The sequence below is a fragment of the Salvelinus alpinus genome, chromosome 5 (genome assembly GCF_045679555.1).
Source record: "Salvelinus alpinus chromosome 5, SLU_Salpinus.1, whole genome shotgun sequence".
NCBI lineage: Eukaryota > Metazoa > Chordata > Actinopteri > Salmoniformes > Salmonidae > Salvelinus > Salvelinus alpinus.
In genome coordinates, this window is record NC_092090.1 from 52891872 (window position 1) to 52919536 (window position 27665).

The 27665-nt window shown below is 39.3% G+C and overlaps 2 protein-coding genes across 2 annotated transcripts in view; both read left to right on the plus strand.

Annotated features, from left to right (window-relative positions):
- The window catches only part of LOC139575075 (solute carrier family 12 member 2-like), a 35542-nt gene extending 19182 nt beyond the window's left edge, over positions 1-16360 (plus strand). Inside the window, exons 14-26 of the mRNA XM_071400058.1 lie at positions 2235-2390; positions 2637-2736; positions 9120-9231; positions 9373-9513; positions 10102-10208; positions 10427-10506; positions 10871-11020; positions 12991-13113; positions 13348-13459; positions 13688-13774; positions 14179-14314; positions 14925-14992; positions 15138-16360. Coding sequence (XP_071256159.1) covers positions 2235-2390; positions 2637-2736; positions 9120-9231; positions 9373-9513; positions 10102-10208; positions 10427-10506; positions 10871-11020; positions 12991-13113; positions 13348-13459; positions 13688-13774; positions 14179-14314; positions 14925-14992; positions 15138-15273 — 1508 coding nt within the window. The 3' untranslated portion in view covers positions 15274-16360. The remainder of the gene's footprint in view (positions 1-2234; positions 2391-2636; positions 2737-9119; positions 9232-9372; positions 9514-10101; positions 10209-10426; positions 10507-10870; positions 11021-12990; positions 13114-13347; positions 13460-13687; positions 13775-14178; positions 14315-14924; positions 14993-15137) is intronic.
- Positions 16361-16470: 110 nt separating this feature from the next.
- On the plus strand, positions 16471-27459 carry nudt12 (nudix (nucleoside diphosphate linked moiety X)-type motif 12). The gene is made up of 7 exons (XM_071400080.1): positions 16471-16626; positions 23565-23788; positions 24380-24948; positions 25050-25217; positions 25365-25478; positions 25570-25769; positions 25937-27459. Exons 2-7 carry the CDS (start codon positions 23583-23585, stop codon positions 26045-26047), a joined length of 1368 nt encoding a protein of 455 aa, XP_071256181.1. The 5' UTR covers positions 16471-16626; positions 23565-23582; the 3' UTR covers positions 26048-27459.
- The last annotated feature ends 206 nt before the right edge of the window (positions 27460-27665 follow it).

The window sequence follows — 27665 nt, forward strand, 5'->3', positions numbered from 1 at the left end:
CCTGACATTTAATCCTAGTAAAAATCCCTGTCTTAGGTCAGTTAGGATCACCACTTTATTTTAAGATTGTGAAATGTCAGAATAATAGTAGAGAGAATGATTTATTTCAGCTTTTATTTATTTCATCACATTCCCAGTGGGTCAAAGGTTTACATGCACTCAATTAGTATTTGGTAGCATTGCCTTTAAATTGTTTAACTTGGGTCAAATATTTTGGGTAGCCTTCCACAAGCTTCCCACAATTAGTTGGGTGGATTTTGGCCCATTCCTCCTGATAAAGCTGGTGTAACTGAGTCAGATTTGTAGGCCTCCGTGTTCACACAAGCTTTTTTCAGTTCTGCCAACAAATTTTCTATAGGATTGAGGTCAGGGCTTTGTGATGGCCGCTCCAATACCTTGACGTTGTTGTCCTTAAGCCATTTTGCCACAACTTTGGAAGTATGCTTGGGGTCATGGTCCATTTGGAAGACCCATTTGCGACCAAGCTTTAACTTCCTGACTGATGTCTTGAGATGTTGCTTCACTATATCCACATACTTTTCCTGCCTCATGAAGCCATCTATTTTGTGAAGTGCACCAGTCCCTCCTGCAGCAAAGCACCCCCACAACATGATGCTGCCACGCCCGTGCTTCACAATTGGGATGTTGTTCTTCGGCTTGCAGGCCTCCCTCTTTTTCCTCCAAACATAATGATGGTCATTATGGCCAAACAGTTCTATTTTTGTTTCATCAGACCAGAGGACATTTCTCCAAAAAGTATGATCTTTGTCCCCATGTGCAGTTGCAAACCGTAGTCTGGCTTTTTTTGTGGCGGTTTTGGAGCAGTGGCTTCTATGTCGATATAGGACTCGTTTTACTGTGGATATAGATACTTTTGTACCTGTTTCCTCCAGCATCTTCACAAGGTCCTTTGCTGTTGTTCTGAGATTGATTTGCAGTTTTCGCACCAAAGTACATTAATCTCTAGGAACAGAACGCGTCTCCTTCCTGAGCGGTATTACTGCTGCGTGGTCCCATGGTGTTTATACTTGCGTACTATTGTTTGTACAGATGAACGTGGTACCTTCAGGCGTTTGATAATTGCTCTGAAGGATGAACCAGACTTGTGGAGGTCTACAATTTTTTTCTGCGGTCTTGGCTGATTTCTTTTGATTTTTCCATGATGTCAAGCAAAGAGTCACTGAGTTTGAAGGTAGGCCTTGAAATACATCTAATTGACTCAAATTAAGTCAATTAGCCTATCAGAAGCTTCTAAAGCCATGACATCATTTTCTGGAATTTTCCGAGTCGTTTAAAGGCACAGTCAACTTAGTGTATGTAAACTTCTGACCCACTGGAATTGTGATACAGTGAATTATAAGTGAAATAATCTGTCTGTAAACAATTATTGGAAAAATGACTTGTGTCATGCACAAAGTAGATGTCCTAACCGACTTACCAAAACTATAGTTTGTTAACAAGAAATTTGTGGAGTGGTTGAAAAACAAGTTATAATGATTCCCAACTTACCCAGATTGCGATTTATAATGTACCGTTTTTGGATTGTGTAAGCAACAACAGTAATTCTGTGATGGCGGCGATGTAGGGCTGTGTTCCAAACAAAACAACTACAAGCGTGCTTGCTCTAGATACTCAACGGCACAGCTAGGAGTGTTCAAAAAGGCACCTTATAGTTGAAGACTCTTCTTTGAGTCATAAAAGTGCATTAAAATTACTTAGGAACTGTGCACACTTTGGAGAGGTGTTTGGCCACTTGGCGACACTAGTTAGTCCTCTCACTCAAACCTTTGTAATTTTTTGTCTTTCCAGGAATATTCTTATCATGTATCCAGAGTATTTTCAGATTTCGTTATCAACGAATGCGGTGAAAAGTATAATAAATGTAAAATGCACATAAGTTCAACAGTGTAATGTTTGGATTCATCATTGTGTCAGGTGAACTGTCTTCACCTTTGGTCTAATCATTTTCCCATTATCTCCAAACTGTTCCCTTTCAATGGCTACCGTGGTTATGCAAATGATTTTATATTTCTTCCGTAAGAAACATTTCAATTCAGCCCTGTCCATATAGGCCAATTCCCGCGAGTGTAAAGGGTTAAATGACTTTCTAACTCTGTTGTTGTTGTTACACACTGATGTCACTACATATATATTTCCAGTATGTGTTTTATCCATATGAATGTATTGTTAATGTTTTGTTCGACTGTACATTGTGCTCTCTCCCTTCTAAACAGGATGGCGGCCAAGCTTCAAATATTTCAATAAGTGGGTCTCGCTGGCTGGAGCCGTGCTTTGTTGTGCTGTCATGTTTGTTGTAAACTGGTGGGCCGCCCTTATGACCAATATCATTGTCTTGGCTCTCTATGTATATGTCAGCTATAAGAAACCAGGTAAATGGTCCTCTTCTCACATAGTATTTGAGTGTATCTGGGACAGAAAACTATGGCCAGTCTTTTCTCTTTGCTGTAAGAACACTGTGTCTTTATCATACACACATATTATAATGCTACATGTATTTTCACTATATTCTAGTGTTGATGTCGGCTGTTGTTACACTTCTGTTCAATATTCGTCTCTAATCTACTGTTTGATTTCTTCTTCATTCTTTTTTCATTTTTCATTTTATTCTCGCACAGATGTTAACTGGGGCTCCTCCACTCAAGCCTTGATCTATAACCATGCCCTGACACACTGCCTCCTTCTCACTGGTGTAGAGGACCACGTCAAAAACTTCAGGTAGCACAGCAGCAAGTCCTTTAGAGGAGCATCAGCATAACTGTTACACATCATACTGCACACTACTAAAAAATACCCGCGTACTATGGAATGAACCTTGCACCTTGATGTTGTGTACTTCAGCGACAACATTCAACATCAGGGCCCATTTATACCAAGTGTCTCAGAGCAAGAGTACTGATCTAGGATCAGGTCCCCCTGTCCATTCATTATCATCAAATGCAAATTCGGGATCTTAAATTACTCTTTTATTTCAGTTTTTATCAATTTAAACAAAAACTATACATTGTGCAATGCTCCACAATATGTGAAAGTGTATATGTTGGTATTGTGCTTCCAATGAGTGGTATTATACAGTGTATGGTTAGCGGTGTTATGGTGCGTGCATAACCAAGCAGTAACTAATTTACCACATTTGGGAAAAATACACCTGAACGGCCCTACACAACTGGTAATTATGAGATAAATCAGCCATGAATCCCATTGTGACGGGGGAATGGAAGCTTGTTGTGTGCAATTGAATGCAAGATTCACAAAAGAAAAGTAACATTAACATGTCTCATTTTTGTAGTCATTTACATTAAAAATCAAATCAAATTTTATTTGTCACATACACATGGTTAGCAGATGTTAATGCGAGTGTAGCGAAATGCTTGTGCTTTTAGTTCTGACAATGCAGTAATAACCAACGAGTAATCTAACCTAACAATTCCACAACTACTACCTTATACACACAAGTGTAAAGGGATAAAGAATATGTACATAAAGATATATGAATGAGTGATGGTACAGAACGGCATAGGCAAGATGCAGTAGATGGTATAGAGTACAGTATATACATATGAGATGAGTAATGTAGGGTATATAAACATAAAGTGGCATAGTTTAAAGTGGCTAGTGATACATGTATTACATAAAGATGGCAAGATGCAGTAGATGATATAGAGTACAGTATATACATATACATATGAGATGAGTAATGTAGGGTATGTAAACATTATATTAAGTGGCATTGTTTAAAGTGGCTAGTGATACATTTTTACATCAATTTCCATCAATTCCCATTATTAAAGTGGCTGGATGTGTCATGTACAATAAAAATGCATTCTGACTAAATATATTGTAGCGGCGGCAACCTATTAGAAGTATTGGCTTGTTGGGGGTGTAGTGCTTTTTGGCCTCCAACGAGACTAATTTTCAAGCCAGTAAAAAAAAAGCTAGAGTCGATATTTTCGCCCTGCAGAAATCTAAGTATAGTATAGTAAAAAAAAATCACCATAAAAAAAAGTGTCAGTTGAAGTTTTTGTTGCATTTGTCACACTTCTGCATCTGCGGTGAAAGGTGACACAGCTAGAGTGGTGTTTTGTCAGACCTTGAGACATCCCAAAAATCGGTCTTCTCACAAAACTCTCACGAACACGATGGTGTTCTTCGTTTTGCTCTACAACACCCACAAGCGTCTTGGGACTCGTCTGAAGTCAGTACAGACGATCTGCCAACTTCTGTCTGTAGTGTCCGAACAGTTTGGGCTACACACGAATATGTGCAAAGGTCAGAATCTCACGAACAAGTACATGTCGGTTGTTTTGCTCTAGGATGCCTACAGGCTTCACAAGACTCGTCTGAAGGTACCCCGGTACCAGTTTAAAAAATGAATGGAAGTATATGTATAAGGAGACTGTTTAGTGCTAAAAATAAGGGGTTAAATACATGTAAAAAAACAACAACAAAAAAACAACAACAACTCAAGTTTCCTGATCTTCTTATATCTCTCAGCAGGGACGTCACTAAAGATTCATGGATAGGGGGCTAAGCCTCTTTTAGGGGGGTCTGGGCTTACTCTCACTTATACAGCTCGCATGTTGATCTCTGCATGGCACAGAAGCCTCTCTTTCTGCATGACCCTTTAAGATATTAATAAAATGTATTTATTCCTAACAAAAGTAAAACATATGCTGTCATATGCTGTACAAATTTAACTGAAAGCTTAATATCTACTTGCTTTTTTTAATCACTAACCTCTCAGCCCTGTCAGCCTCCAGCTTCTTTCCCTCATTCTTGTCTGCTGTGTTTTGACATGTATTGTTATTAAACTCATATTTACAATAACTCAAGGCTTAATATGTGATAATCAGTTTCAGTTTTAATTTGTTTGTTTGAACTGGTAAAATCTTCATTTCTCACCGGATTGGCCTTCGACAGAGCTGCTGGCACTGCCTCTCTCGAAGAATATCCGTATATCCATCTAACGTTAGTCGTTAGCTAGCCTACAGTTGAGAAATTGAGGATAATACAATGACATTGTGATCAACACTATGTCACCTTTTCTACACATGACCCACTGATAATTGTTTTGCAATGGCCTATTGAATGAAAGCAATTGAGTATGAAAAGATATGTGCATGATGTTACGTCATCTGTCTCATTTATAGCCTGGCACAGATAGCAAAACTACATTAAACACAATGTCAATTAGATATCATCGCCACATAACTTATGTCGAATTTAAAAGACACCGTAAACATTACCGTTAGCTATCTCGCAACATCTGTTACACTGTAACTTACAGGCAGCCTCACTAAATCCGTAAACATAGGCACCCTCATAGATATCATCCTGACCAACTTGCCCTCTAAATACACCTCTGCTGTCTTCAACCAGAATCTCAGCGATAACTGCCTCATTGACCTGCGTTTGTAATGGGCCTGCGGTCAAACGACCACCCCTCATCACTGTCAAACGCTCCCTAAAACACTTCAGCGAGCAGGCCTTTCTAATCGACCTGACCCGGGTATCCTGGAAGAATATTGACCTCATCCCATCTGTAGAGGATGCCTGGTTGTTCTTTAAAAGTGCTTTCCTCACCATCTTAAATAAGCATGTCCCATTCAAAAAATGTAGAACTAAGAACTGATATAGCCCTTGGTTCACTCCAGACTTGACTGCCCTTGACCAGCATAAAAACATCCTGTGGCGTACTGCATCAGCATCAATTAGCCCCCGCGATATGAAACTTTTCAGGGAAGTCAGGAACCAATATACACAGTCAGTTAAGAAAGCAAAGGCTAGCTTTTTCAAACAGAAATTTGCATCCTGTAGCACTAATTCCCAAAAGTTTTGGAACACTGTAAAGTCCATGGAAAATAAGAGCACCTCCTCCCAGCTGCCCACAGCACTGAGGCTAGGAAACACTGTCACCGTTGATAAATCTTCGATAATTGAGAATTTCAATAAGCATTTCTCTATGGCTGGCCATGCTTTCCACCTGGCTACCCCTACCCCGGCCAACAGCTCTGCACCACCCGCAGCAACTTGCCCAAGCCCTCCTCTCCCCCCGCTTCTCCTTCACCCAAATCCAGATAGCTGATGTTCTGAAAGAGCTGAAAAATCTTGACCACTACAAATCTTAAACAATCTGGACCCTCTCTTTCTAAAATTATCTTCCGCAATTATTGCAACCCCTATTACCAGCCTGTTCAATCTCTCTTTCGTATCGTCTGAGATCCCAAAGGTTGGAAAGCTGCCCTCTTCAAAGGGGGAAACACTCTAGACCCAAACTATTACAGACCTATATCCATCCTACCCTGCCTTTCTAAAGTCTTCGAAAGCCAAGTTAACAAACAGATTACCGACCATTTTGAATCCCACCATACCTTCTCCGCTATGCAATCTTGTTTCCGAGCTGGTCATGGGTGCACCTCAGCCACACTCAAGGTCCTAAAAGATATCATAACCACCATCGATAAAAGACAGTACCTTGCAGCCATTTTTATCGACCTCGCCAAGGCTTTCGACTCTGTCAATCACCGCATTCTTATCAGCACACTAAATAGCCTTGGTTTCTCAAATGACTGCCTCGCCTGGGTCACCAACTATTTCTGAGATAGAATTTAGTGTGTCAAATCAGAGTGCCTGTTGTCCGGACCTCTGGCAGTCTCTATGTGGGTGCCACAGGGTTCAATTCTCGGCCGACTCTTTTCTCTGTATATATCAATGATGTCGCTCTTGCTGCTGGTGATTCTCTGATCCACCTCTACGCAGATGACACCATTCTGTATACATCTGGCCCTTCTTTGGACACTGTGTTAACAAACCTCCAAACGAGCTTCAATGCCATACAACACTCCTTCTGTGGCCTACAACTGCTCTTAAATGCTAGTAAAATGAAATGCATGCTTTTCAACCGATCGCTGCCCGCACCCGCCCACCCGACTAGCATCACTACTCTGGACGGTTCTGATTTAGAATATGTGGACAACTACAACTGCCTAGGTCTCTGGTTAGACTGTAAACTCTCCTTCCAGACTCACATTAAGCATCTCCAATCCAAAATAAAATCTAGAATCGGCTTCCTATTTCGCAACAAAGCATTCTTCACTCATGCTGCCAAACATACCCTCGTAAAACTGAGTATCCTACCGATCCTTGACTTCGGCAATGTCATTTATAGAATCGCCTCCAACACTCTACTCAGGAAATTAGATGTAGTCTATCACAGTGCCATTCGTTTTGTCACCAAAGCCCCATATACTACCCACCACTGCTCTCGTTGGCTGGCCCTCGCTACATATTAGTCACCAAACCCACTGGCTCCAGGTCATCTGTAAGTCTTTTCTAGGTAAAGCCCCGCCTTATCTCAGCTCACTGGTCACCATAGCAACACCCACCCGTAGCACGCGCCCCCAGCAGGTATATTTCACTGGTCATCCCAAAAGTCAACACCTCCTTTGGCTGCCTTTCCTTTCAGTTCTCTGCTGCCAATGAGTGGAACGAATTGCAAAAATCACTGAAGCTGGAGACTTATATCATATCTCCCTCATTAACTTTAAGCATCAGCTGTCAGAGCAGCTTATCGATCACTGTACCTGTATACAGCCCATCTGTAAATAGCCCACCCAACTACCCCATCCCCATATTGTTTTTTTTTTGTTGCTCTTTTGCACCCTAGTATCTCTACTTGCACATCATCATCTGCACAGCTATTACTCCAGTGTTGATGCTAAATTGTAATTATTTCCACTATGGCCTATTTATTGCCGTACCTCCCTAATCTTACTGTATATAGATTTTTCTATTGTGTTATTGACTGTACGTTTGTTTATCCCATGTGTAACTTTGTGTTGTTGTTTTTGTCGCACTGCTTTGCTTTATCTTGGCCAGGTTGCAGTTGTAAATGAGAACTTGTTCTCAACAGGCCCACCTGGTAAAATAAAGGTGAAAAAAAACGGGGGAAAAAAAACGTATTGGTTAACAAAGCTTTGATTATGACCAAAGTCTATAGTAGTGAATACTCTCTCTCTCTCTCTCTCTCGCTCGCTCTGTTCTAACTTACCACACATTCACATCGTAGCCTATCTGCATGAATTCGTTGTGTCAGAGCCTTTTCCTGTCCGTTTACTGTTAGCTAGCAGTCTCAAGCCACAGAAGTAGCTAACGTTAACCAAAATGTTAGCTACAAGTAGGTCTAACAGTCACAAGCGCGTGCAGCAGCCTCTGCAGAAGCAGCCTCCTCCAGGTCCTAGTGCCCGTCCGATAAGAAGATGTGATGGAAAGTTTGACGGAGAAAAAAAACCAGAGAAAATATATTGACTGATATATTGATTTATTTAGGGGGGCTAATTAACAGGCCTAGCAACATCCCTGTCTCACTTCAGAACAAATTTCCTTTAGATTTTTTGGGGGACTGTTGTAGTGAATTTGTTATTCAGTGCTTTTGTATGGACTAATAGCAGTAAGGCCCACAATTGTTTTTCATCAAACATTTTTTTTTTTTTTTTTTTTATACTTCAAGTGGTCTTAAAATTCCAAATCAAATCGCTAAATGATCCTTGGTATGACCTTCTTAAAACAATTCCATATAGCTTAGTAGACAGGGCTTAGACTTTAGGGGGTTTTAATGTGTCATGTTGTGTTATGTGTTTTAAAGGTTATGTTTGTACACTGCGCCTACTAAAGTTTCATTGCATTTTGTTACAATATGATTTGGCACATTTTCTATATTTGCCATACATTTAAAAAATAAATAAAATTACAAATAATTTTTAAGTGCCTGTTGGAATATATTTCACAAAACATTTCCAAATAAATGTTTGAATATATTTACCTACTATACATGTAAAAATATATTCTAAAATACATTCTTTCATGTATTTCAGAATGTATTTTTAAAAGCATTTTCTGATCCATTTAACAGATATTGTGATTTAAATTTTACACATGCGTATATATAGATTTTACTGTAAATACAATACTTAATATTTGTTGGAATGTATAAAAATCTAGTAAATACATTTAAAAAAATACATTATTTGGCCAATTTAAAAATGTCACATGTATCCTGAAAAACGTATCGATTATTTTATTTTTTTCTTCATATGGGATAGACCCCAGTGTCTGGTGATGACTGGATACCCCAATGCCCGGCCTGCTTTACTCCATCTGGTAAACGCATTCACTAAGAACGTAGGCCTTATGGTGTGTGGCCACGTCCGCATGGTACGTATCATTACAAGCCTAGCCGCTAAGCCTTATCAACTACAAAGCATCTCTGTACATACACAGTATACATCTTACATATAGTTTACAGCTTACTCATATTTTTAGGAGTAACAGCTTTGATTGTTTCATTGTCCTAAGGTGTCCCGTCGGCCAAACTTCAAGGAGATGTCTCTTGATCATGCCCGCTACCAGCGCTGGCTGCTGAAGAACCGCATCAAGGCCTTCTACACCCCTGTGTTTGCTGAAGACCTGAGACATGGAGCTCAGTACCTTTTACAGGTGATTGTTCTGCAGTGCACTGCTATAATATGTGGTGTATCCTCAGTATGGTGTCTGCCTAGCCTGATCCCAGATCTGTTTATGCTATCATGTTAAGTCTTTCTCATGACCAGGAGTGGAAAGGAGTGGCATGATGGCACAAATGAACTGGTTCCCAGGCTCTTGTCTATCATGATCTTTTTCAATGTGCCAATCACCATCTAACCTTGATACAGGAGATATTGGCTTTGAATATCGATAATAATCATTGAGTATTACTGGCATTTTTAAAATATTTTTATTTATTTAAGCAGGCAAGTCAGTTTAGAACAAATTCTTATTTACAATGACGGCCTAGGAACAGTGGGTTAATCTGCCTTGTTCAGGGGCAGAACGACAGATTTTTACCTTGTCAGCTCAGGGATTTGATCTTGCAACCTTTCAGTTACTGGCCCAATGCTCTAACCACTAGGCTACCTGCCGCATAAGGAGGTAGTTATGACCAAACTTTGTGCGTGTTGTTCAAGGGATTTTTATTGAGAGAGTCAGGTAATGGCCTTCCAATATTAATATGTTGATGTAAAATGAAGTCATTCTTTCATCTTCAAGGCTACAGGTTTGGGGCGTTTGAAGCCCAACACACTTGTGATGGGCTTTAAGAACAACTGGAGTGATGGCGAGATGAAAGATGTGGAAATGTATATCAACATCATCCAGTAAGTGTATCTAGTTTGACTGACTACATGGTTTGCTCTAGGGTGAAGTTTCCCCTAGGTACAGATCTAGGATCAGCTTCCCCTTCCCAATCCTGACCTTAACCATTAGACGGGAAAATGCTAAACCCAAGATCAGCATATAGATGCACTTTGGCCATCTATGGTTATACTATATTCCCTCTTCAGTGTTAGTAACAAGCTGTGCGGTTGTGTTTCAGTGACGCCTTTGACTTGCAGCATGGTGTTGTCCTCATCAGACTACAAGAGGGTCTTGATATCTCCCATATTCAAGACCCAGGTACAGTATTGTGTCATGCTGTGTTCTTCATTTTCCCAGGAACACTCATTCAACACACTCATTCCTCACAATCAAGTTTAACATTCCTTAGTAGTACAGACATAAAGTGGATAGCTTCAGATGGATTGAGCACACATCCCCTTTCTAGCTGTTCTAAGGATTTCTTCACAGTAGTAAGGGTGCATCCGAAATGGCACCCTATTCCCTGTAGTGCACTTATAAAGCGCTGAGATTTCTTTCTGTTATTATTACTTCTTTTGAACAGAGGTCTATGTAATGCACTATATAGGGAATAGAGTTCCATTTCAGACGCAGCCTAAGGACTAGATAAAGTGCTCTGAGATTTGTCTGATTGCCCCTCCAGATGAGCTCCTGTCATCCCATGAGAAGAAGGACGCGGGTATGAAGGATGTTGTGGTGTCTGTCAACATGGTTGGTAAAGACTCCGAGGACAGTAACTCCTTTCCTCCATCCCTGATCACCAGTGCTCAAAACAGCCCTCTCATTCTCAGAGGTAATCTTTAGACTAGAATGAGTACATAGGCACAGTGCTTCACGGGTAATGTTGTGAAACATAAATACTCAGATTAAGCCTATTCATGTCTTGAAGTCCACTTTTAGTCCAGTTGACTTATCCTGGGTTCAGGAAACCAGCTCCAAACAACCATAAACAGGCCTAACTCGCACTAAAGTAATTAATGTCTACTGTTTATGCTCTGTTGAAAGCTACAATGTGTCTTAGTCAGTCCCTCCAGGATTTTCTAATTCCTATTTCCTCACAAAACAGTCAAATCATCGCAATATTATCTCATAAAACTGACCCATCACTGCAGTACAAAAAGAGGGCTCGCAATTTCAAACAATCACTGCATTATATGGTTCAATCAGCGACACATCAACAAACTTTTTCCCTTAACAGCGCATTTTCAAAACAAATTTGACAAATTCAGACCTTTTTGGAGGCATGTGCTCAAACAAAAAAAGGGCATCCCCCAAAAATGTTTTCACAACCATGACTCGTTAAGCCATTATTAAGAAGAGGGGAAAGCAGCACAATCTGATGAGTAAAGTATTACTATTTTGAACTGGAATAAATGCTGCACTTATTAACAATGACCAACACAGTTCCAGTCAAAACAGAAGATTGTATGAAATACTGTAGCCTACCATTACTATATCCAACCAAACTCCATTTGTTGCCACAACCACTATCATGTATCTTAGTGGTTTTCAAAAAAAAGTGGTACAAAACGTGCAACCCCTGCGCACGCACATGGACATGTGTACACCAGAACATGCGAGCACAATTGCTGCTGCAAATGTATCCTGTAAGTACCGCCATAAACGGTTATGTATTTTCAAAACGCAAGATAGGCTACAGAAATATACTCTGTTTTAAGCTGAAAGGAGCTGAAAGTCATTAATGTTAGCAGCCAATGTCAACTAGGGATATATCACGTCGCTTCTCTGGAGTCCAGAGCAAGAAAAATCACATGGCCTACTTGTAGCAGAGATTGCAGGATCAGATGGAAAGCATTCTGTTTGCACTGTGCCATCACTTTGAATGGCAGCCTCCCTGCACAGTGAAATAAAAGGGGGATACCTAGTCAGTTGTACAACTGAATGCATTCAACTGAAATGTGTCTTCCGCATTTAACCCAACCCCTCTGAATCAAAGAGGGGCTGCCTTAATCGACATCCACGTCATCGGCGCCAAGGGAGCAGTTGTTGGCCAGCTGGGTATCCCTGTTCTTCCTCACAAATATTGTAATACATTTGCCAGAATATGTTACCAGAATATGTTACATCTTCATCCCATAATATTGAAGGCAGTGCAATGTTACAGCTGCTTATCTACAAAAATCCAAACTATGCCTATCTGAAATATGTAAATTATCAATCAAATCAGCAGGTTAGCATATTGTTCTGGCAAAGATGAGTCAGTAGTAGATTGCTAAACGGTATTTTATTTGGATGATAAATGTAGGCCTACTCTGTTTTTGCCCGGGCAAAACTGGCTTGAGTAAATTAAACAAGTTATTTCTGGTCGCTAATCTGAATATGCGCAGCGTGCCCGCCTTTGCGTGCCAATGCTGATTCAAGACGTGCAACATTTTAGTTCTGAAGCATATATGAGAATTTACCGATGACATGCAGGCAGTGGGTTCAGAGCAAGAACGACAAAAAATGTATACAAAAAAACTGTAAGGGCAAATGGGCATGTGCTCTGCACAGATAGTGCATGTGCCTCTGTGCATGTGCCTTGTTGCCATACAAAATGCCAGAATTGCCACAGCAAAATCGAGCATTTTTGCCCGCAAATATCACAAATAAACTGTGAAATCATGGATGCACTGCCTAGTATACAACTGTGCATGCCCAGCTAGTGAGACATGTTTTCCTATGGGAAATTCTAACAGTCCACAGTCAATTACCGTCTTTGATAATAACTGTGTGACTGCCTTTGATGTGGTTACTCCACAGAGACGAAGAGAAGTGCTAAGCCACTGAGCCTCACAGACCAAAGGCTTCTGGAGGCCAGCCAGCAGTTCAAGAAGAAGCAGTGCAAAGGCACAGTGGATGTGTGGTGGCTGTTTGATGATGGAGGTACCGTATGGCAAGTCAATGCTGTGGTTATGTTCTTAATAAGCACCAAATGAATAAAAACGGACTAAAATAGGCATTATATCCAATAGGAAAAGCACATTTTCTGTTGCAAAACGCTTTGCTACAGTGAGCAGCCCCAATGAATATGACCCAAGTGTCAACAATCAGATTGGACCCCAAAGAGTCGTCATTTATTACCATCATCCCTTATTTATCTGTTTCCAAATGTTACAGGCTTGGCTCTGTTGATTCCGTACTTGCTCACGGAAAAAAAGAAGTGGAAGGACTGCAAAATCCGTCTTTTTATTGGTGGGAAGATCAACAGGATTGACCATGATCGCAGGGCGTGAGTTATCGTTCCTTCAGTCATGATGTGAGGTTGAGGAATCTATAATATAATAAAATATGCCATTTAGCAGCTGCTTTTATTCAAAGCGACTTACAGTCATGCATGCATTCATTATTTGTATGGGTGGCCCCAGCCGAAATCGAACCTCCGATCCTGGTATCGCAAGCGCCATGCTCTACCAACTGAGTCTGAAAAATTGAGATACTTTCTCCTGTTTTTTAATAGAATGGCTGCTCTACTCAGCAAGTTCAGGATAGATTTCTCTGCGATCTATGTGCTCGGGGACATCAACACTAAGCCAAAGAAACACAAGTAAGATGCCTGCTGTGTCAAGATCATGCTCTATTTACATACTGTATAAATATTTTTTTTTAAATGTATTTTCAGATCTGATTGATCAGATAGAGAAAGAGGGTGACAGTAGGGTAAGATAGGGTGAGGTTGTATCATAGGGCAGTAGACCAGATTCAAACCTATGCCAACACTGTAGATATGTGGCTGGAGGATGCGGCATTACCACTAAACCAGCCAGGCCACAAGATCATGTTCAACATGAAGTCATTTATAGGTCACTGAGAAGCCTCCGTCAAAGAAACTGTGCAATATGTGAAGTACAAAGAAACCCATTAGCCTAGGACTATAATGACAATGTAATCATAATTATAATGCAATAATAATGACGTTCATTCTGTGTACCGTTTACCTGTCTCTTGTAGTGTGCTTAGCTTTGAGGAGATGATCGAGCCGTATAAGCTAAAGGAGGACGACATGGAGCAGGAGGCTGCAGAAAGGTTGAAGGCTGAGGAGCCTTGGAGGATCTCAGACAACGAGCTGGAGCTCTACAGGGCCAAGGTCTGGATCTTTAAAAAAAATGATTTTTAAGTTAATTTCTGATTTTATTGAACAGATATAGATGGAGGATGACACTGGGGAAAGTTAGAGGTTGTGTCAAAGGGCAATAGGCCAGATTCTAAGCTATATTGACGTCAAGACATGTGTGCGGGAGGCTACGGCATTACCGCTAGACCAGCCCGGCCACAAAACTCTGGATCTTACTGCCACACAGTGGGGCAAATACAACCTGCGTCCACTGTCCTTTACTTATTATAGTATACACCACAGGAATCTGAATAGAATTTTGAATGGAATACTTTTCTACTCTTTGTAAAAATTATTTTCTTTGATTTCTCATACAGGTTGCACAAGTAAACACATAAGCCTTGTTTTAGTCACATATAGCATACAGTGCTACACAGTAAGAAAGTAAGAAAGCCTACAGGGTTTGACCATATGTTGTACTACAGTCCCTAAACATTGGCAGTATAGAAAGCTATTTGAGAGGGTGCCATTGCGTAGTGTCCTAGGAAGGAACAAGATATAATTTGAGAAACTAGCCTTTGATTCAACCTCAGCTAATATATATATAACTAATATAAGCTTGTTCCTATTTCTTTTTTCCCAGACTAACCGACAGATCAGATTGAATGAATTGCTGAAAGAACACTCAAACTCAGCAAAACTCATCGTTATGTAAGTAGTTATAATATTACATTATGTCTAGAACACAAATATAAAGTGATGGTATTGAAATGGACTGTTGATCTATTTAATTATCTATTTAATACTGTCTGTCTGTCCGTCCGTCCTTCTGACTGACTCGCTCCCTGTCCAACAGGAGCATGCCATTGGCCCGGAAGGGAACGGTGTCCAGTGCCCTCTACATGTGCTGGTTGGAGACCCTGTCGAAAGACCTGCCTCCTATTCTCCTAGTGCGAGGCAACCACCAGAGTGTCCTTACTTTTTACTCTTAAAATTCCTCGCACTCTCCATTTAACTGACCAAAACTGTTATATTAGGAATTTATAGAATGGTGTGGGGGGGGGGGGGGGGTTAAAAAGTGTGCTTAAAGTGCATGGGGATATTATGGAACTAATTGTGTACTAATTGCATTCTCTTTACATCAAGTATTAGTAGAAGTAGGCTAAAGTACCATAAATGGTCTGTCATAACAATTCACATGTACAGTAGGCCTAATTGTAATGTCACATAACAATACTGCGGAGTGTCTAAATAAACACATTTTGCTAATCTATGTAGTTATACACTAGTCTGGGTACCTGTCTTTTTAGCTATCATTCCAGTCATTGCCACTCCTTTTCCCCACCAGCTAAACACACCTGTACTGAGATTTGGCATATGACATGGAGTACAAAGAGTGTAGTGTAACCTAAACAGACTAGTACCCAGGCTAGTTACACATGTAGAATGCAGTAGGTCGCATCCTCTTGGAGCCTCAAGACTTGTGTTCAATGCTGTGGTGAACTAAATTATTCCATGATAAAATCACACACCAGTTAGCCGACTTGAATGCAGTCAGAAGTGTTTTGATTTGTTTTTATTTATATATAATGCTTATTTTAAATTACATTTAGTCAACTAATATGTAAGGGATGGGGGGATATAACAGGCCAATGAGAAATTGTTGTGGCTGTTTGTCTTTATGTATTATTTGACACCGGTTGGTTTTCATTGCCCCCTTGATGACGATAGCTAGATTGTTAGTATTATCTGAGATTGAAATATTTTCATTTTACATTGTGTTTCTTAAAAATGTTAAATATTTGTTTGGTCAATAATTAAGCTTCCAATAGATTCTTTTGTATCTGAACAATGGTTGTTTTCTGTGTGTTGTCTTGTCTTTTTGATGACAGTCGATACATTTTTTATTTAAAAGGTGAAACAATCTTTAAAAGCAAAGCCTCTATATTCTTAAATAACATTGTTATAGCCTATTTTGTACATTATGAAATTAACATCCACCACAAACAGTCAGTAGCCTATTGTGTGATTTGTAATCTGGTTAGGCCACAAAATAAATCATGCTCACTTGCAATACTAGGATTTGTGTGGTACGTCAGTCTGAAATGTATTTCGTATCTGATGAATTTGTATCAATGAAGCATAACATTGAATATGTAGGTAGGCATATGCATCAAAAGCCTTGGAAAATAAGCGCTCTAAAGCTTAGACTTTGGGCCAGTTGGATAGTGTTTGAGTGTAATACGCATGTCTTGCCAGCGTCGCTGTTTCATTTGCTCCTCAATCTTTTATTCAACAATTTGGGCCAGTCTCAGGAAGACTACAGACCGCAGGCACGTACCAAGGTTAGTGGTTGAAAGTGCCTTATTCCGTTGGTTTTATCTTGTGACTCTCGATATAGGCTACATGTCGGGTGAAAGCTATATGATTGTTTTGCGTGACAAGTTGCATTTGTTTATATATATAGTTCCTCTCGTATCGCCTATAGCTTAAACATGGAGTTGTGACATAACCGGAGTCCTGTAGCCAAAATAATAACATTTGTCAAAGGCAGTACAGCATTGTTATAGTTGTCGGACAGGCAGCAATACAAGAATCTTGAAATATCCATGTGTTTAAAAGCTCGCAACATATATTTTGAAGGGGCTATGGCTACCAAATATAAACAAAGTTACATCATGTGAAAGGGCATTATTCAATTTGATTGACGTCGGATGGACCAATGAGAATGTGGAAAAAAACGCCTACTGTAGCAGTTAGTCTGCACTTCGTTGTTTTATAGCTAAATTCTACATTTACTACTCTGTCACTGTTGTGGGGTCATAGTCCCATTCACTACAACGAGAGTTTGCGTTTTACACAGCGTCGAGTTCTACAGCAGACTGTTCTTAATTTCCACAGAATCACACGTGGTGGCTAGCGGAACCATTGCGGAAAATCTAGCTACAATTCGACAATAAATATAATTTTTACTGAGCAATACATTACATGATGTAATACAAACATGAATTGTGTTATCAGATAGTAATTTTGCCCTCGTAGAATTTAGATTACAGCGGCTAGAGGTTCTGAGTACTGCTGTTTTCCCTTTCAATTTGATAATTATTGCACCCACCTGGTGTCCCAGGTCTACTAACGTAAACTCGTACATCGCCTTGGTCCGTACAATTGCCCTTATTTTAGCGCCCCAAAAACGTAATAGTTCCAGATCAACTGTAATGTCAATAACATTGTAAAGCACAATTTCTCCCCTTTCCAACATTATCAATTACATGACCTAAAAGCTGCCCGTTTTTGCATAATTCAAGCAGGCAATGAGCCCCGTCGGGTCTTTTTAAATATGGCGGGTGGGGAAGTGAAACTAATCGCCTCTAAAATGTAAATAAAACACTATAAAGAGTTTATATAATGTGTCATTACATACCTATTTGAAGGTTTGTGTCGAATTTGAATCTGGTTTTTAGGGCGATGCTAAAGTGATCTTAGAAGTAAAACAGCTGTTTTGAGAATGATGATCACATGCAATGATGATGCAAAAAATGACTAGGTACCCCCCCTTACCCCCGTCACTGTCCATTTCTTGTTTTTAAACGATGAGAGAAGTGCTACACCTGGTGGAGAGAGATTGTAAGACAGAAATAGTTGCTTTATGCGTGCTGTACGTTACGACATGACACGTCACGATATAACGGAGGGTCCGTTTTTTCAACTTTTCTCCAATACTATAGAGCCATTACCATGTCGATCAACACTTGAATAGAAACCTAGTTCACACCCCCGATTTTGAAGTCAACACAGTTGCTACAGTCCCATTAGTTCTCTTTGTAGCCTTGTTTAAATGTTGCGGTTGCGCACATTTGTACGGAATAAGGTGAGTTTACGTTAGTCCATAATGGGAAGAATGGCATTTTTTCCCATATACAAACTGGCCACTAGACTACAGAAACTATAGCAATGGGATAGCAATAACTAACGTTAGCAATGGGAATATGGCATGAGAGAGGGGGGGGGGGGGAAACAAAGTCATTGGCTGCTTAAAATCATTAAAATGAAATCTTTCCTTTTAAAAACACCAAAAACAACAAAGAACCCTCTCCTAATATAAAGTCGAACACTCTCCACCCCATCATCTCTGTTTTCTCTTCACCACTCCTCTCCTACCTTCCCCCTAAATGTTTTCTCTTTTCTCTTCTCCTGAAAAGTAAAAAATTGTGTCTGCAGATGGATATGTTAGACCTATCCCCTATGAATTTGTGGAGATGTTTGGATAGGCTTAAGTAGTATGATAATGGCTAAAACAACCCTAACCCTTGTTTGATTGGTTAGTCTGTAGTCCTAAATGTGCTTTATCTGCTGTATTTAGATGTGTGTGTTAACTCCCACTGATGTTATTTTTTTATTTTTGTGCTTTTCTCCTTTGCCTCCTGTTCTGTGAGGGACAGACCACACCACAAATATAATAGGATTTTGAGAGTTTTCTTTGTCAGATGCCATATTGTAGAATGGAAATGTTTAATGTACCATAGATAATCATAGAAAACAATCTTTATTTTGATAGTATTCTGGAATAATTTCATTGTCTACAGTATGGTCTGGTTTCCCAGACTCAGATTACACCTTGTCCTTGACAAAAAATCATGTTAAATATAAATTCAATATAAAATTGTTTATTTGTCCTGGACTAGGCTTAAGACAGAAGAGGAGAAGAAGAGGGTGAGATGGAATATACAGTATTTAGCTTAGGTACAAGCATGCTAGGGGGTGCGGGGAGGGGCTGGGGCCAAGGGTCCTCAGCCCCAGTCCAGGATCAGCAGCACGTCCAGGTAGGTTTGGGCCAGGCACATCCAGGAGTTATTAGATGTAGAAAAGGACAAAATAAGGGGGTTAGTGGGAACATGCTTTGTTACATCAGATAAAACACAGTACACCAGCTGAGGCAAGCTGATCAAGGCCCCTAGAAAAATATAAACTATTGCAGCATTGTTCTTAACTAAGGCTGCAGACTCGCTGTTTGGGGATTTTAAGAATAAGACTGAGTTTGTGGCTGCCATCAATGACATTCAGTTGTCCAGAAATACGGTGACAAGAAGATGGGAGGGAATAGCGGAGAACCTCGAAGATCAACTAAAGAAGGATATTGACAACTGCGAGTGTTATTCCCTCCAGTTTGAACAGTCCACAGATATGGTAGATGTTGCACAGTTATGCATTTGCATCAGAATGGTATTTTACAACATGAGTTCAAAGGAAGAACTACTTGCCATTTTGCCACGGAAATAACAAACTCAGGAAAAAAGAAACGTCCTCTCACTGTCAACTGCGTTTATTTTCAGCAAACTTAACATGTGTAAATATTTGTATGAACATAAGATTCAACAACTAAGACATACACTGAACAAGTTCCACAGACATGTGACTAACAGAAATTGAATAATGTGTCCCTGAACAAAGGGGGGTCAAAAGTAACAGTCAGTATCTGGTGTGGCCACCAGCTGCATTAAGTACTGCAGTGCATCTCCTCCTCATGGACTGCACCAGATTTGTCAGTTCTTGCTGTGAGTTGTTACCCCACTCTTCCACCAAGGCACCTGCAATTTCCCGTACATTTCTGGGGGGAATAGCCCTAGCCCTCACCCTCCGATCCAACAGGTCCCAGTCATGCTCAATGGGATTGAGATCCGGGCTCTTCGCCTAGCAAACTCCATAAAAGCTTGAAAAATATCTTTGCCCCTTGTATGTCCTTTCAGTGGCAAAATGGCGAGTAGTTCCTCCTTTGTACTCATGTTGTCAAATATCATTCTGATGAAAATGCATCGTGTCAGATTTTGAAAATATGCTTTGCAGCGAAAGCAATCCAAGCTTTTGTGAGTGTATCAATCAATGCTAGAACAGCTAGCCCCAAATTAGCATGGTCACGAAAGTTAGAAAAGCAATACAATTAATCGCTTACCTTTGATAATCTTCAGATGTTTGCACTCACGAGACTCCCAGTTACACAATAAATGTTATTTTTGTTCGATAAATATTACTTTTATAACAAAAAAACGCCATTTGGGGTTGCGCGTTATGTTCAGAAAACCAAAGCCTCGTTCCGTTCGACGAAAATTCCAAAAAGTATCCGTAATGTTCGTAGAAACATGTCAAATGTTTTTTTATAATCAATCCTCAGGTTGTTTTTAATAAACATAATCGATAATATTTCAACCGGACTGTAACCTATTCAATAAAAGAGAGAAAGAAAATGGAGAGCTACCCCTCTGGCGCGCAGGAACTAATCAAAGGACACCTGACTACTTTTGAAAAATCTCGCTCATTTTTCAAAATAAAAGCCTGAAACTATGTCTAAAGCCTGGTCACAGCCTGAGGAAGCCATTGGAAAGGGAATCTGGTTGATACCCCTTTAAATGGAAGAAAGACGGGCAAGGAAACACAGATAAAAAAATAAAAAAAATCACTTCCGGGTTAGATTTCCTCAGGTTTTCGCCTGCAGAATCAGTTTTGTTATACTCACAGACAATATTTTGACAGTTTTGGAAACTTTGGAGTGTTTTCTATCCTAACCTGTAAATGATATGCATATTCTACGATCTGGACCTGAGAAATAGTCCGTTTACCTTGGGAACGTTATTAAAAAAAAAATATATATATATATATATCTGACCCCTAGCGTCAAGAGGTTAACTTCTTACGGCTGAAATCCCGTTAGCGGGATCGATATGACAACAGCCAGTGAAAGTGCAGGGCGCCAAATTCAAACAACAGAAATCTCATAATTAAAATTCCTCAAACATACAAGTATTATACATCATTTTAAAGATAAACTTGTTGTTAATCCCACCCTAGTGTCCGATTTCAAAAAGGCTTTACGACGAAAGCATACCATGCGATTATGTTAGGTCAGCATCTAGTCACAGAAAAACACAACCATTTTCCAGCCAAAGAGAGGAGTCACAAAAAGCAGAAATAGAGATAAAGTTAATCACTAACCTTTGATGATCTTCATCAGATGACACTCATAGGACTTCATGTTACACAATACATGTATGTTTTGTTCGATAAAGTTCATATTTATATCCAAAAATCTCAGTTTACATTGGCGTGTTATGTTTAGTAATGTTTTGCCTCCAAAACATCCGGTGATTTTGCAAAGAGCCACATCAATTGACAGAAATACTCATAATAAACATTGATAAAAGATACAAGTGGTATGCATGGAATTATAGATAAACCTCTCCTTAATGCAACCGCTGTGTCAGATTTTAAAAAAAAACTTTACGGAAAAAGCACACCATGCAATAATCTGAGTACAGCGCTCAGAGACCAAAACAAGCCATACAGATACCCGCCATGTTGTGGAGTCAACAGAAGTCAGAAATAACATTATAAATATTCACTTACCTTTGATGATCTTCATCAGAATGCACTCCCAAGAATCCCAGTTCCACAATACATTTTTGTTTTGTTCGATAAAGTCCATCATTTATGTCCAAATACCTCCTTTTTGTTTGCGTGTTTAGTTCACAAATCCAAATTCACACGGCGCAGGCACTTAATTCAGACGACAGTTCCATTACAGTTCATAGAAACATGTCAAACGATGTATAGAATTAGTCAATCGGCTCTTATTCTCTCCCCCTTCACAGTAGAAGCCTGAAACAAGGTTCTAAAGACTGTTGACATCTAGTGGAAGCCTTAGGAAGTGCAATCGGACCAGATTTTACACTGTATATTGGATAAGCAAAGACTTGAAAACCTACAAACCTCAGATTTCCCACTTCCTGGTTGGATTTTTTCTCAGTTTTTTTGCCTGCCATATGGGTTCTGTTATACTCACAGACAACATTCAAACAATTTTAGAAACTTCAGAGTGTTTTCCATCCAAATCTACTAATAATATACATATCTTAGCTTCTGGGCCTGAGTAGCAGGCAGTTTACTCTGGGCACCTTATTCATCCAAGCTACTCAATACTGCCCCCCAGCCATAAGAAGTTTTTAAGAACAACTTCTTATTTACAATGACGGCCTATCGGGGAACAGTGGGTTAACTGCTTTGTTCAGGGGTGGAATGACAGATTTTTATCTTGTCGGCTCGGGGATTCAATCTAGCAACCTTTCGGTTACTGGCCCAACGCTCTAATGCGCAAGCATTAGGCATTCTTGAGTCTGAAGCACCTTTTAAATATTATTTGATAATTATTGTTATCGAATGAAAAAAATATATATATCATGATAATTTATTTGCCATATCGCCCAGCCCTATTGGAGAGGGTGGTGCATTTTTTTTGTGGTGCATTTTTGGGTGGTGCATTTTTTTGGTGACAGCTCCAGCCAAGCTTTCCCTTAAGGGTATAACATTACAATAGTATAGCTAATAGGCTATGTGTTTGTAGATCGTCTGAGGTGAATGAACTTACAGCAGCCAAGGTGATAATGGAATATTAAAGTTTAATTAATTGTATAGAAATGCAGCAAATGAGCTTCAACTTTTCAAACCCAAATTATGACCCTGAATATCAGTCAGTTTTATGACAGAATTATGAAGCCTTTGTGCTTTCTGTGCTTATTTTGATTACATAAATGCTTCAAAATACTGAAAAAATGACGTCTGTAAAAGAAAAGCGCTCTACAAATGTAATTTATTATTATTAATTATTGTTAGCTGATGAAGATTATCTCATAGAACAAAACATATAAGCTCTCTTAAGCCTGTGTTTCCACAGACCTTATTTTCAGCGTTTATCCAAAAACCCTCCGAAACCCCATTCATTTCCCCATAGGCTTTGGCCAACGATCCATAGCGGAGTTAGCCTCCGTTGGTGCTTACAAAAAGACGCCATTGCTATTGCTCTCTATGCCGCTTTCACGTGTTAGTCAGAACTAGGACATTTCCAAATTGTTAACTGGTTGAACTCAGTACAACCAGTTAGCAAGTCGGAAATTTGTGAGGTTCATAGTTCCGACCAGCACGTGAACGTGGCATTAATCCCAGTCAGTAAATTGCTAGACATAGGCAAATTGATGTAGGCCCACTTCTTTCATTCAATCTCAGTCTCAAATAACCAAATATCACATAAACACATGAGTAAAGATTTGTTTAATTTAACCTTTATTTATCCAGGAAGTCCCATTGAGGTCAGAATACTTATTTTACAAGGGAGACCTGGCCAAGAAGCCAGTTCAATAAAAACACATACAGTATATTAAACACATGGCAGTGCATACACAGCATAGCAAAACATAAAATAAACTATCATAATGTATGTTCTATCATATTCATACAGGTATACTATCACACTCAAATGGCAAATATTCAGATGAGTCCCAAAGAGGAGCTGTTGGAGAGATTCCTGGATTATGCTTCCAGAGGAGACCTGGCAAAAGTCTCTGGGATGATCTCTCATTCCAGCTTTTTGGTCAATGAAAGTGGGAAGAATGGCTGGACTGCGTTGATGCTAGCTGCAAGGAATGGACACACTGATATTGTAGACAACCTACTTTCAAATGGGTAAATATCAAAACATTACTGAACAAAAATGACATGGATACATGAGATTATTACAGCTGTTTTACATTGTTTAAGTAAGTAAGAACTATTACTCCATTGTATGTTTTTGTTGTCACAGGAGATTGTAGGTCTATTAGGATAAAATCATATTTCAAACAAGTAATGATGCGCTCATGGAATGTCATTCTTGAACACAACAGATAGATCATAGAAATCAAGTTATTTTTGTATTTGAAAATGGCATGGGATGCATTTGTTTGTTTATGTTTTTATGTTGGCCCACTGAGTATTCACATCTTAGAGAGGGTGCCTTTTAAATGTCTAAACATATGGTTAAAATAACCGCAGGGGTGTATTCATTAGGGCACACCGTAGCAAAATGTTTCCCAATGGAAAAAGTTTTGTAATAAAAACAAGAGTTTCTATTATATGAATTCAGGTATGTCCCTCCCCATTTTGTCCTGTTTGCTTCCGTTTGGTTCCTAGTGAATACACCCTAGGTTAATTACCTGATAACAGACGATTAATCGTGTAAACATGGAAGATAACACCCTAGTTAGATGTACTGATCACACTTCTCTTTCCCTCAAGGTGTGATAAGTTTTTAGTCAATAAATCTGCTCAAACTGCCTATGACATTGCCAAATTCTGGGGACACCGACATATTGCCAGGTTATTGGCAAAGACTGAGAACAAATGTCAACGGATTCTACCCAGCGACAGAATGGAAGAGCATGAAAACTACTTCAACAGAGAAGTTTTCAACAGAATGAGTGAAAAGAGGCCTGACAGAAAGTGGCTAGAAGCAAAACAGTCTTCTCCAGACACAGTGTTCATCTTGTTCTTTAACTTGAACCCTCTTGTGTCTGCTTCCGAGGAGAGCAACACAGCCCATCCAGGTATAAAACTGTGTAGACTTGATGCAAGCTCGGTTAATAAAGAACTACTTCAAAAATCTGGAACAACAGTCATCTTCCTCGGGGTAGAGAAGCAGAGAAGCTCCTCATCCTCTCCTCCAAACGAAGGGAATGAACCCACTGCTTGGTTTGCTCTCAATACTGATGACAATCCCATGAATCATCTCCAACTCACCAATCCAAATAGCTTCTTCCTCAAACCACCCATGCCAGGTCTTCTGAAACTTAGTGAGGCTGAGGCTGGTGAGTATTTCTCTGGGAGGTTCTTCATCAAAATATTATTGAAACAGCATACAAAATGTGGACCCCCCCCCAAAAAAAATTATGATCCCTTTTCCCCTCAGGAATCATAGCTCAAGCCAGCTCTGTCCTCGCTTGGCACAACCGATACAGCTTCTGCCCAACATGTGGGAGTAACACCAATGTGGAGGAAGGAGGCTATAAGAGGACCTGCTTCAACAAAGACTGCAGAAGCCGACAAGGCATACACAACACTTGTTACCCACGAGTTGGTAAAGAGCCTCCTGTTTTTGAATTTGTTAATTGAAACGGAACTACTGCATGTTTTTTATCTTAATCATTATTATAATGTTCTAACCTCAATATCAGGTCAAAATGATCTAACTTATGTAATGTTATGTGTCGTATTATCCATGCAGATCCTGTGGTGATCATGTTGGTCATTCACCCAGATGGCAACCAATGCTTATTGGGCAGAAAGAAGACTTTTCCTGCTGGGATGTTTTCATGTCTTGCTGGATTCATTGAACCAGGTAGTTGATCTCAACACACTAAACAAAACACTTAACATTTACTCTGATGTTGGAGTGTGCAGATAGATGCCAGTGACATCTCTCTATGCAGGTGAGGCCATTGAGGATGCAGTAAGGAGAGAGACGGAGGAGGAGAGTGGGGTCAAAGTGGGTCCTGTTCAGTATGTGTCCTGTCAGCCCTGGCCAATGCCCTCCTCACTAATGATTGGTTGCCTGGCTGTTGCCATGTCAACAGACATCAAAGTCGATGAAAAGGAAATTGAAGAAGCTCGTTGGTTTACACGGCAACAGGTAAATGCTAGTTTTCCTAATCTGTGATTTACATGTTATAACATAGGCCTAGATAGAAACAAAACATCACCTGAATGTAATAAGAGGTGAATGAAGTCATGTAAACTATGTCGGTGAACTTGTATTATTACAATGTATTAACTCAGTGCTATGTCTGTGTAATGCAGGTTATAGATGTCATTGTCAAGGGAACAAAACCAGCCTTTACCATGCCACCAAGACAGGCCATTGCACATCAGTTGGTGAAACATTGGATTGGTATGAGCTCAAATCTTTAAGCCTAATGAAGGGCACTTCTCCAGGATGGATTACACCACTAAATGTAATTAATAATGAAATACAATAGAAAAATCTATGAATGAATTATCAAAACATTCTCATGTCTGATTTTCCATCCAATCAAAGTAGTGTTTACTATAACGCCTAAGGCATAATCACATTTAAGACATTATAATGGTTGTGTAAAATTTGGCATAAAGTGATCAAAGTAGATTTTATTTTATTTCCACTATTCCACTGTGCCTTAGATATGAACACGACTAATCTATCATTTTATATGGAATACTTTTTCATCATTGCAGTATTTTAATTGGATTAAAAGTAGGTCAAGAAAAAGTAGGCATTTTAAAGGGATAATCGACCCCCAGAAAAAAATGAAACTCCAGTCAATTTTGTGAAAGCCTATGTTCTATCAGTGAGTACAATAAAAATCTTACCCATGATTTAACTTCCAAGTGGTCCAACTGTGAAATTAGGAAATTGTGTAGGAACGTGTCATAGCTACATGGTTCTCGTCACTGGAGATAACACACTATCACATTTCATAACACTTAGGGAAAAAAATACCTGCACTCCAGATCGCCAAATCAGCCAATAGATGGTATGTGCTTACTTGTCTAGAACACATCTATCCGTTTATATGGTCATTACAAAGTAAATATTTAAATCTAAACAGTGTACCAAATTATTCAACTCAGTTTTTCGAGTACCATCTCGCAATGCGCTTTTTGTGTCGGGGAAACATGGGAAAAGGCCGTTGTGGATAGTATGTTGCTATGGCAACATACTATCCACTGCTCTGGGCAGAGGCGAACTGCAAGTTGAACTCTGTGACATGGACTCCTAAATTGATAGTACAGTTTGTTTAGGCGATTTTACAGTTAGCTAGCTACTTCACATGCTGATATTGACTTTATATTTGCTAGCTAGCCCAGAGAGAGCATTGGGTTGTGTCGTCAACTTAAGCTACAACATATTTCCACAATGATTTTCACATGTTTCTACCAACGTTCTAATTAAAACAAAATGTAAAAAAGTTTCACAACAAATATTGTTTTCACATATCACATATTAACACTGTTAATCATAGGAATTAGTGGTTTTATCAGCAAAACATTTATCAGCAAAACACATCCTTCGGCGCCATTATCATGATTGGATTCATAGAAATAACATTAAAAAAAAAATTTTTTTTTAAATATGACAATTCTAGTGCAATTGTATTCACTCAGAAAAAAATCTCATGATTCAGGAAGATATTATTTTTGTTTTTCACTATGGATGTCTTGACAAGATGATTAAATTCGATCAAAAATATTTGTAATTTTGGTATAGAATTCTGGAATTTTTGTTTGTGTATAAAGTATTTGACAACAAGAATAAAATAAAAAAAGCACAATCATTTCAATAATCTTGTTATCATTGCAATTGTAACATATTCTTCATGTCAAAAACAGAGGTAGTGTTCAAAAGGGTAAATACGTTTTCTGCAAGGTTTTTCCAAAAATCGATCACAGATTTACATTCATAGAACAAGTGAGTCAGATGTTAACCTTCTTTTTAGCAGAAAGTGCAGATATCAACAAATGTGGACAACATAGAATTACATGGATATAT

What these genes read in the sequence shown, in the direction of transcription:
- nudt12 (XM_071400080.1), top strand. Translation starts at nt 23,583, where the DNA reads ATGGCAAATATTCAGATGAGTCCCAAAGAGGAGCTGTTGGAGAGATTC. An exon ending in CACTTGTTACCCACGAGTTG is followed by an intron (nt 25,218 to 25,364) that starts GTAAAGAGCCTC and finishes TTATCCATGCAG; the next exon opens with ATCCTGTGGTGATCATGTTG. An exon ending in TGCTGGATTCATTGAACCAG is followed by an intron (nt 25,479 to 25,569) that starts GTAGTTGATCTC and finishes CTCTCTATGCAG; the next exon opens with GTGAGGCCATTGAGGATGCA.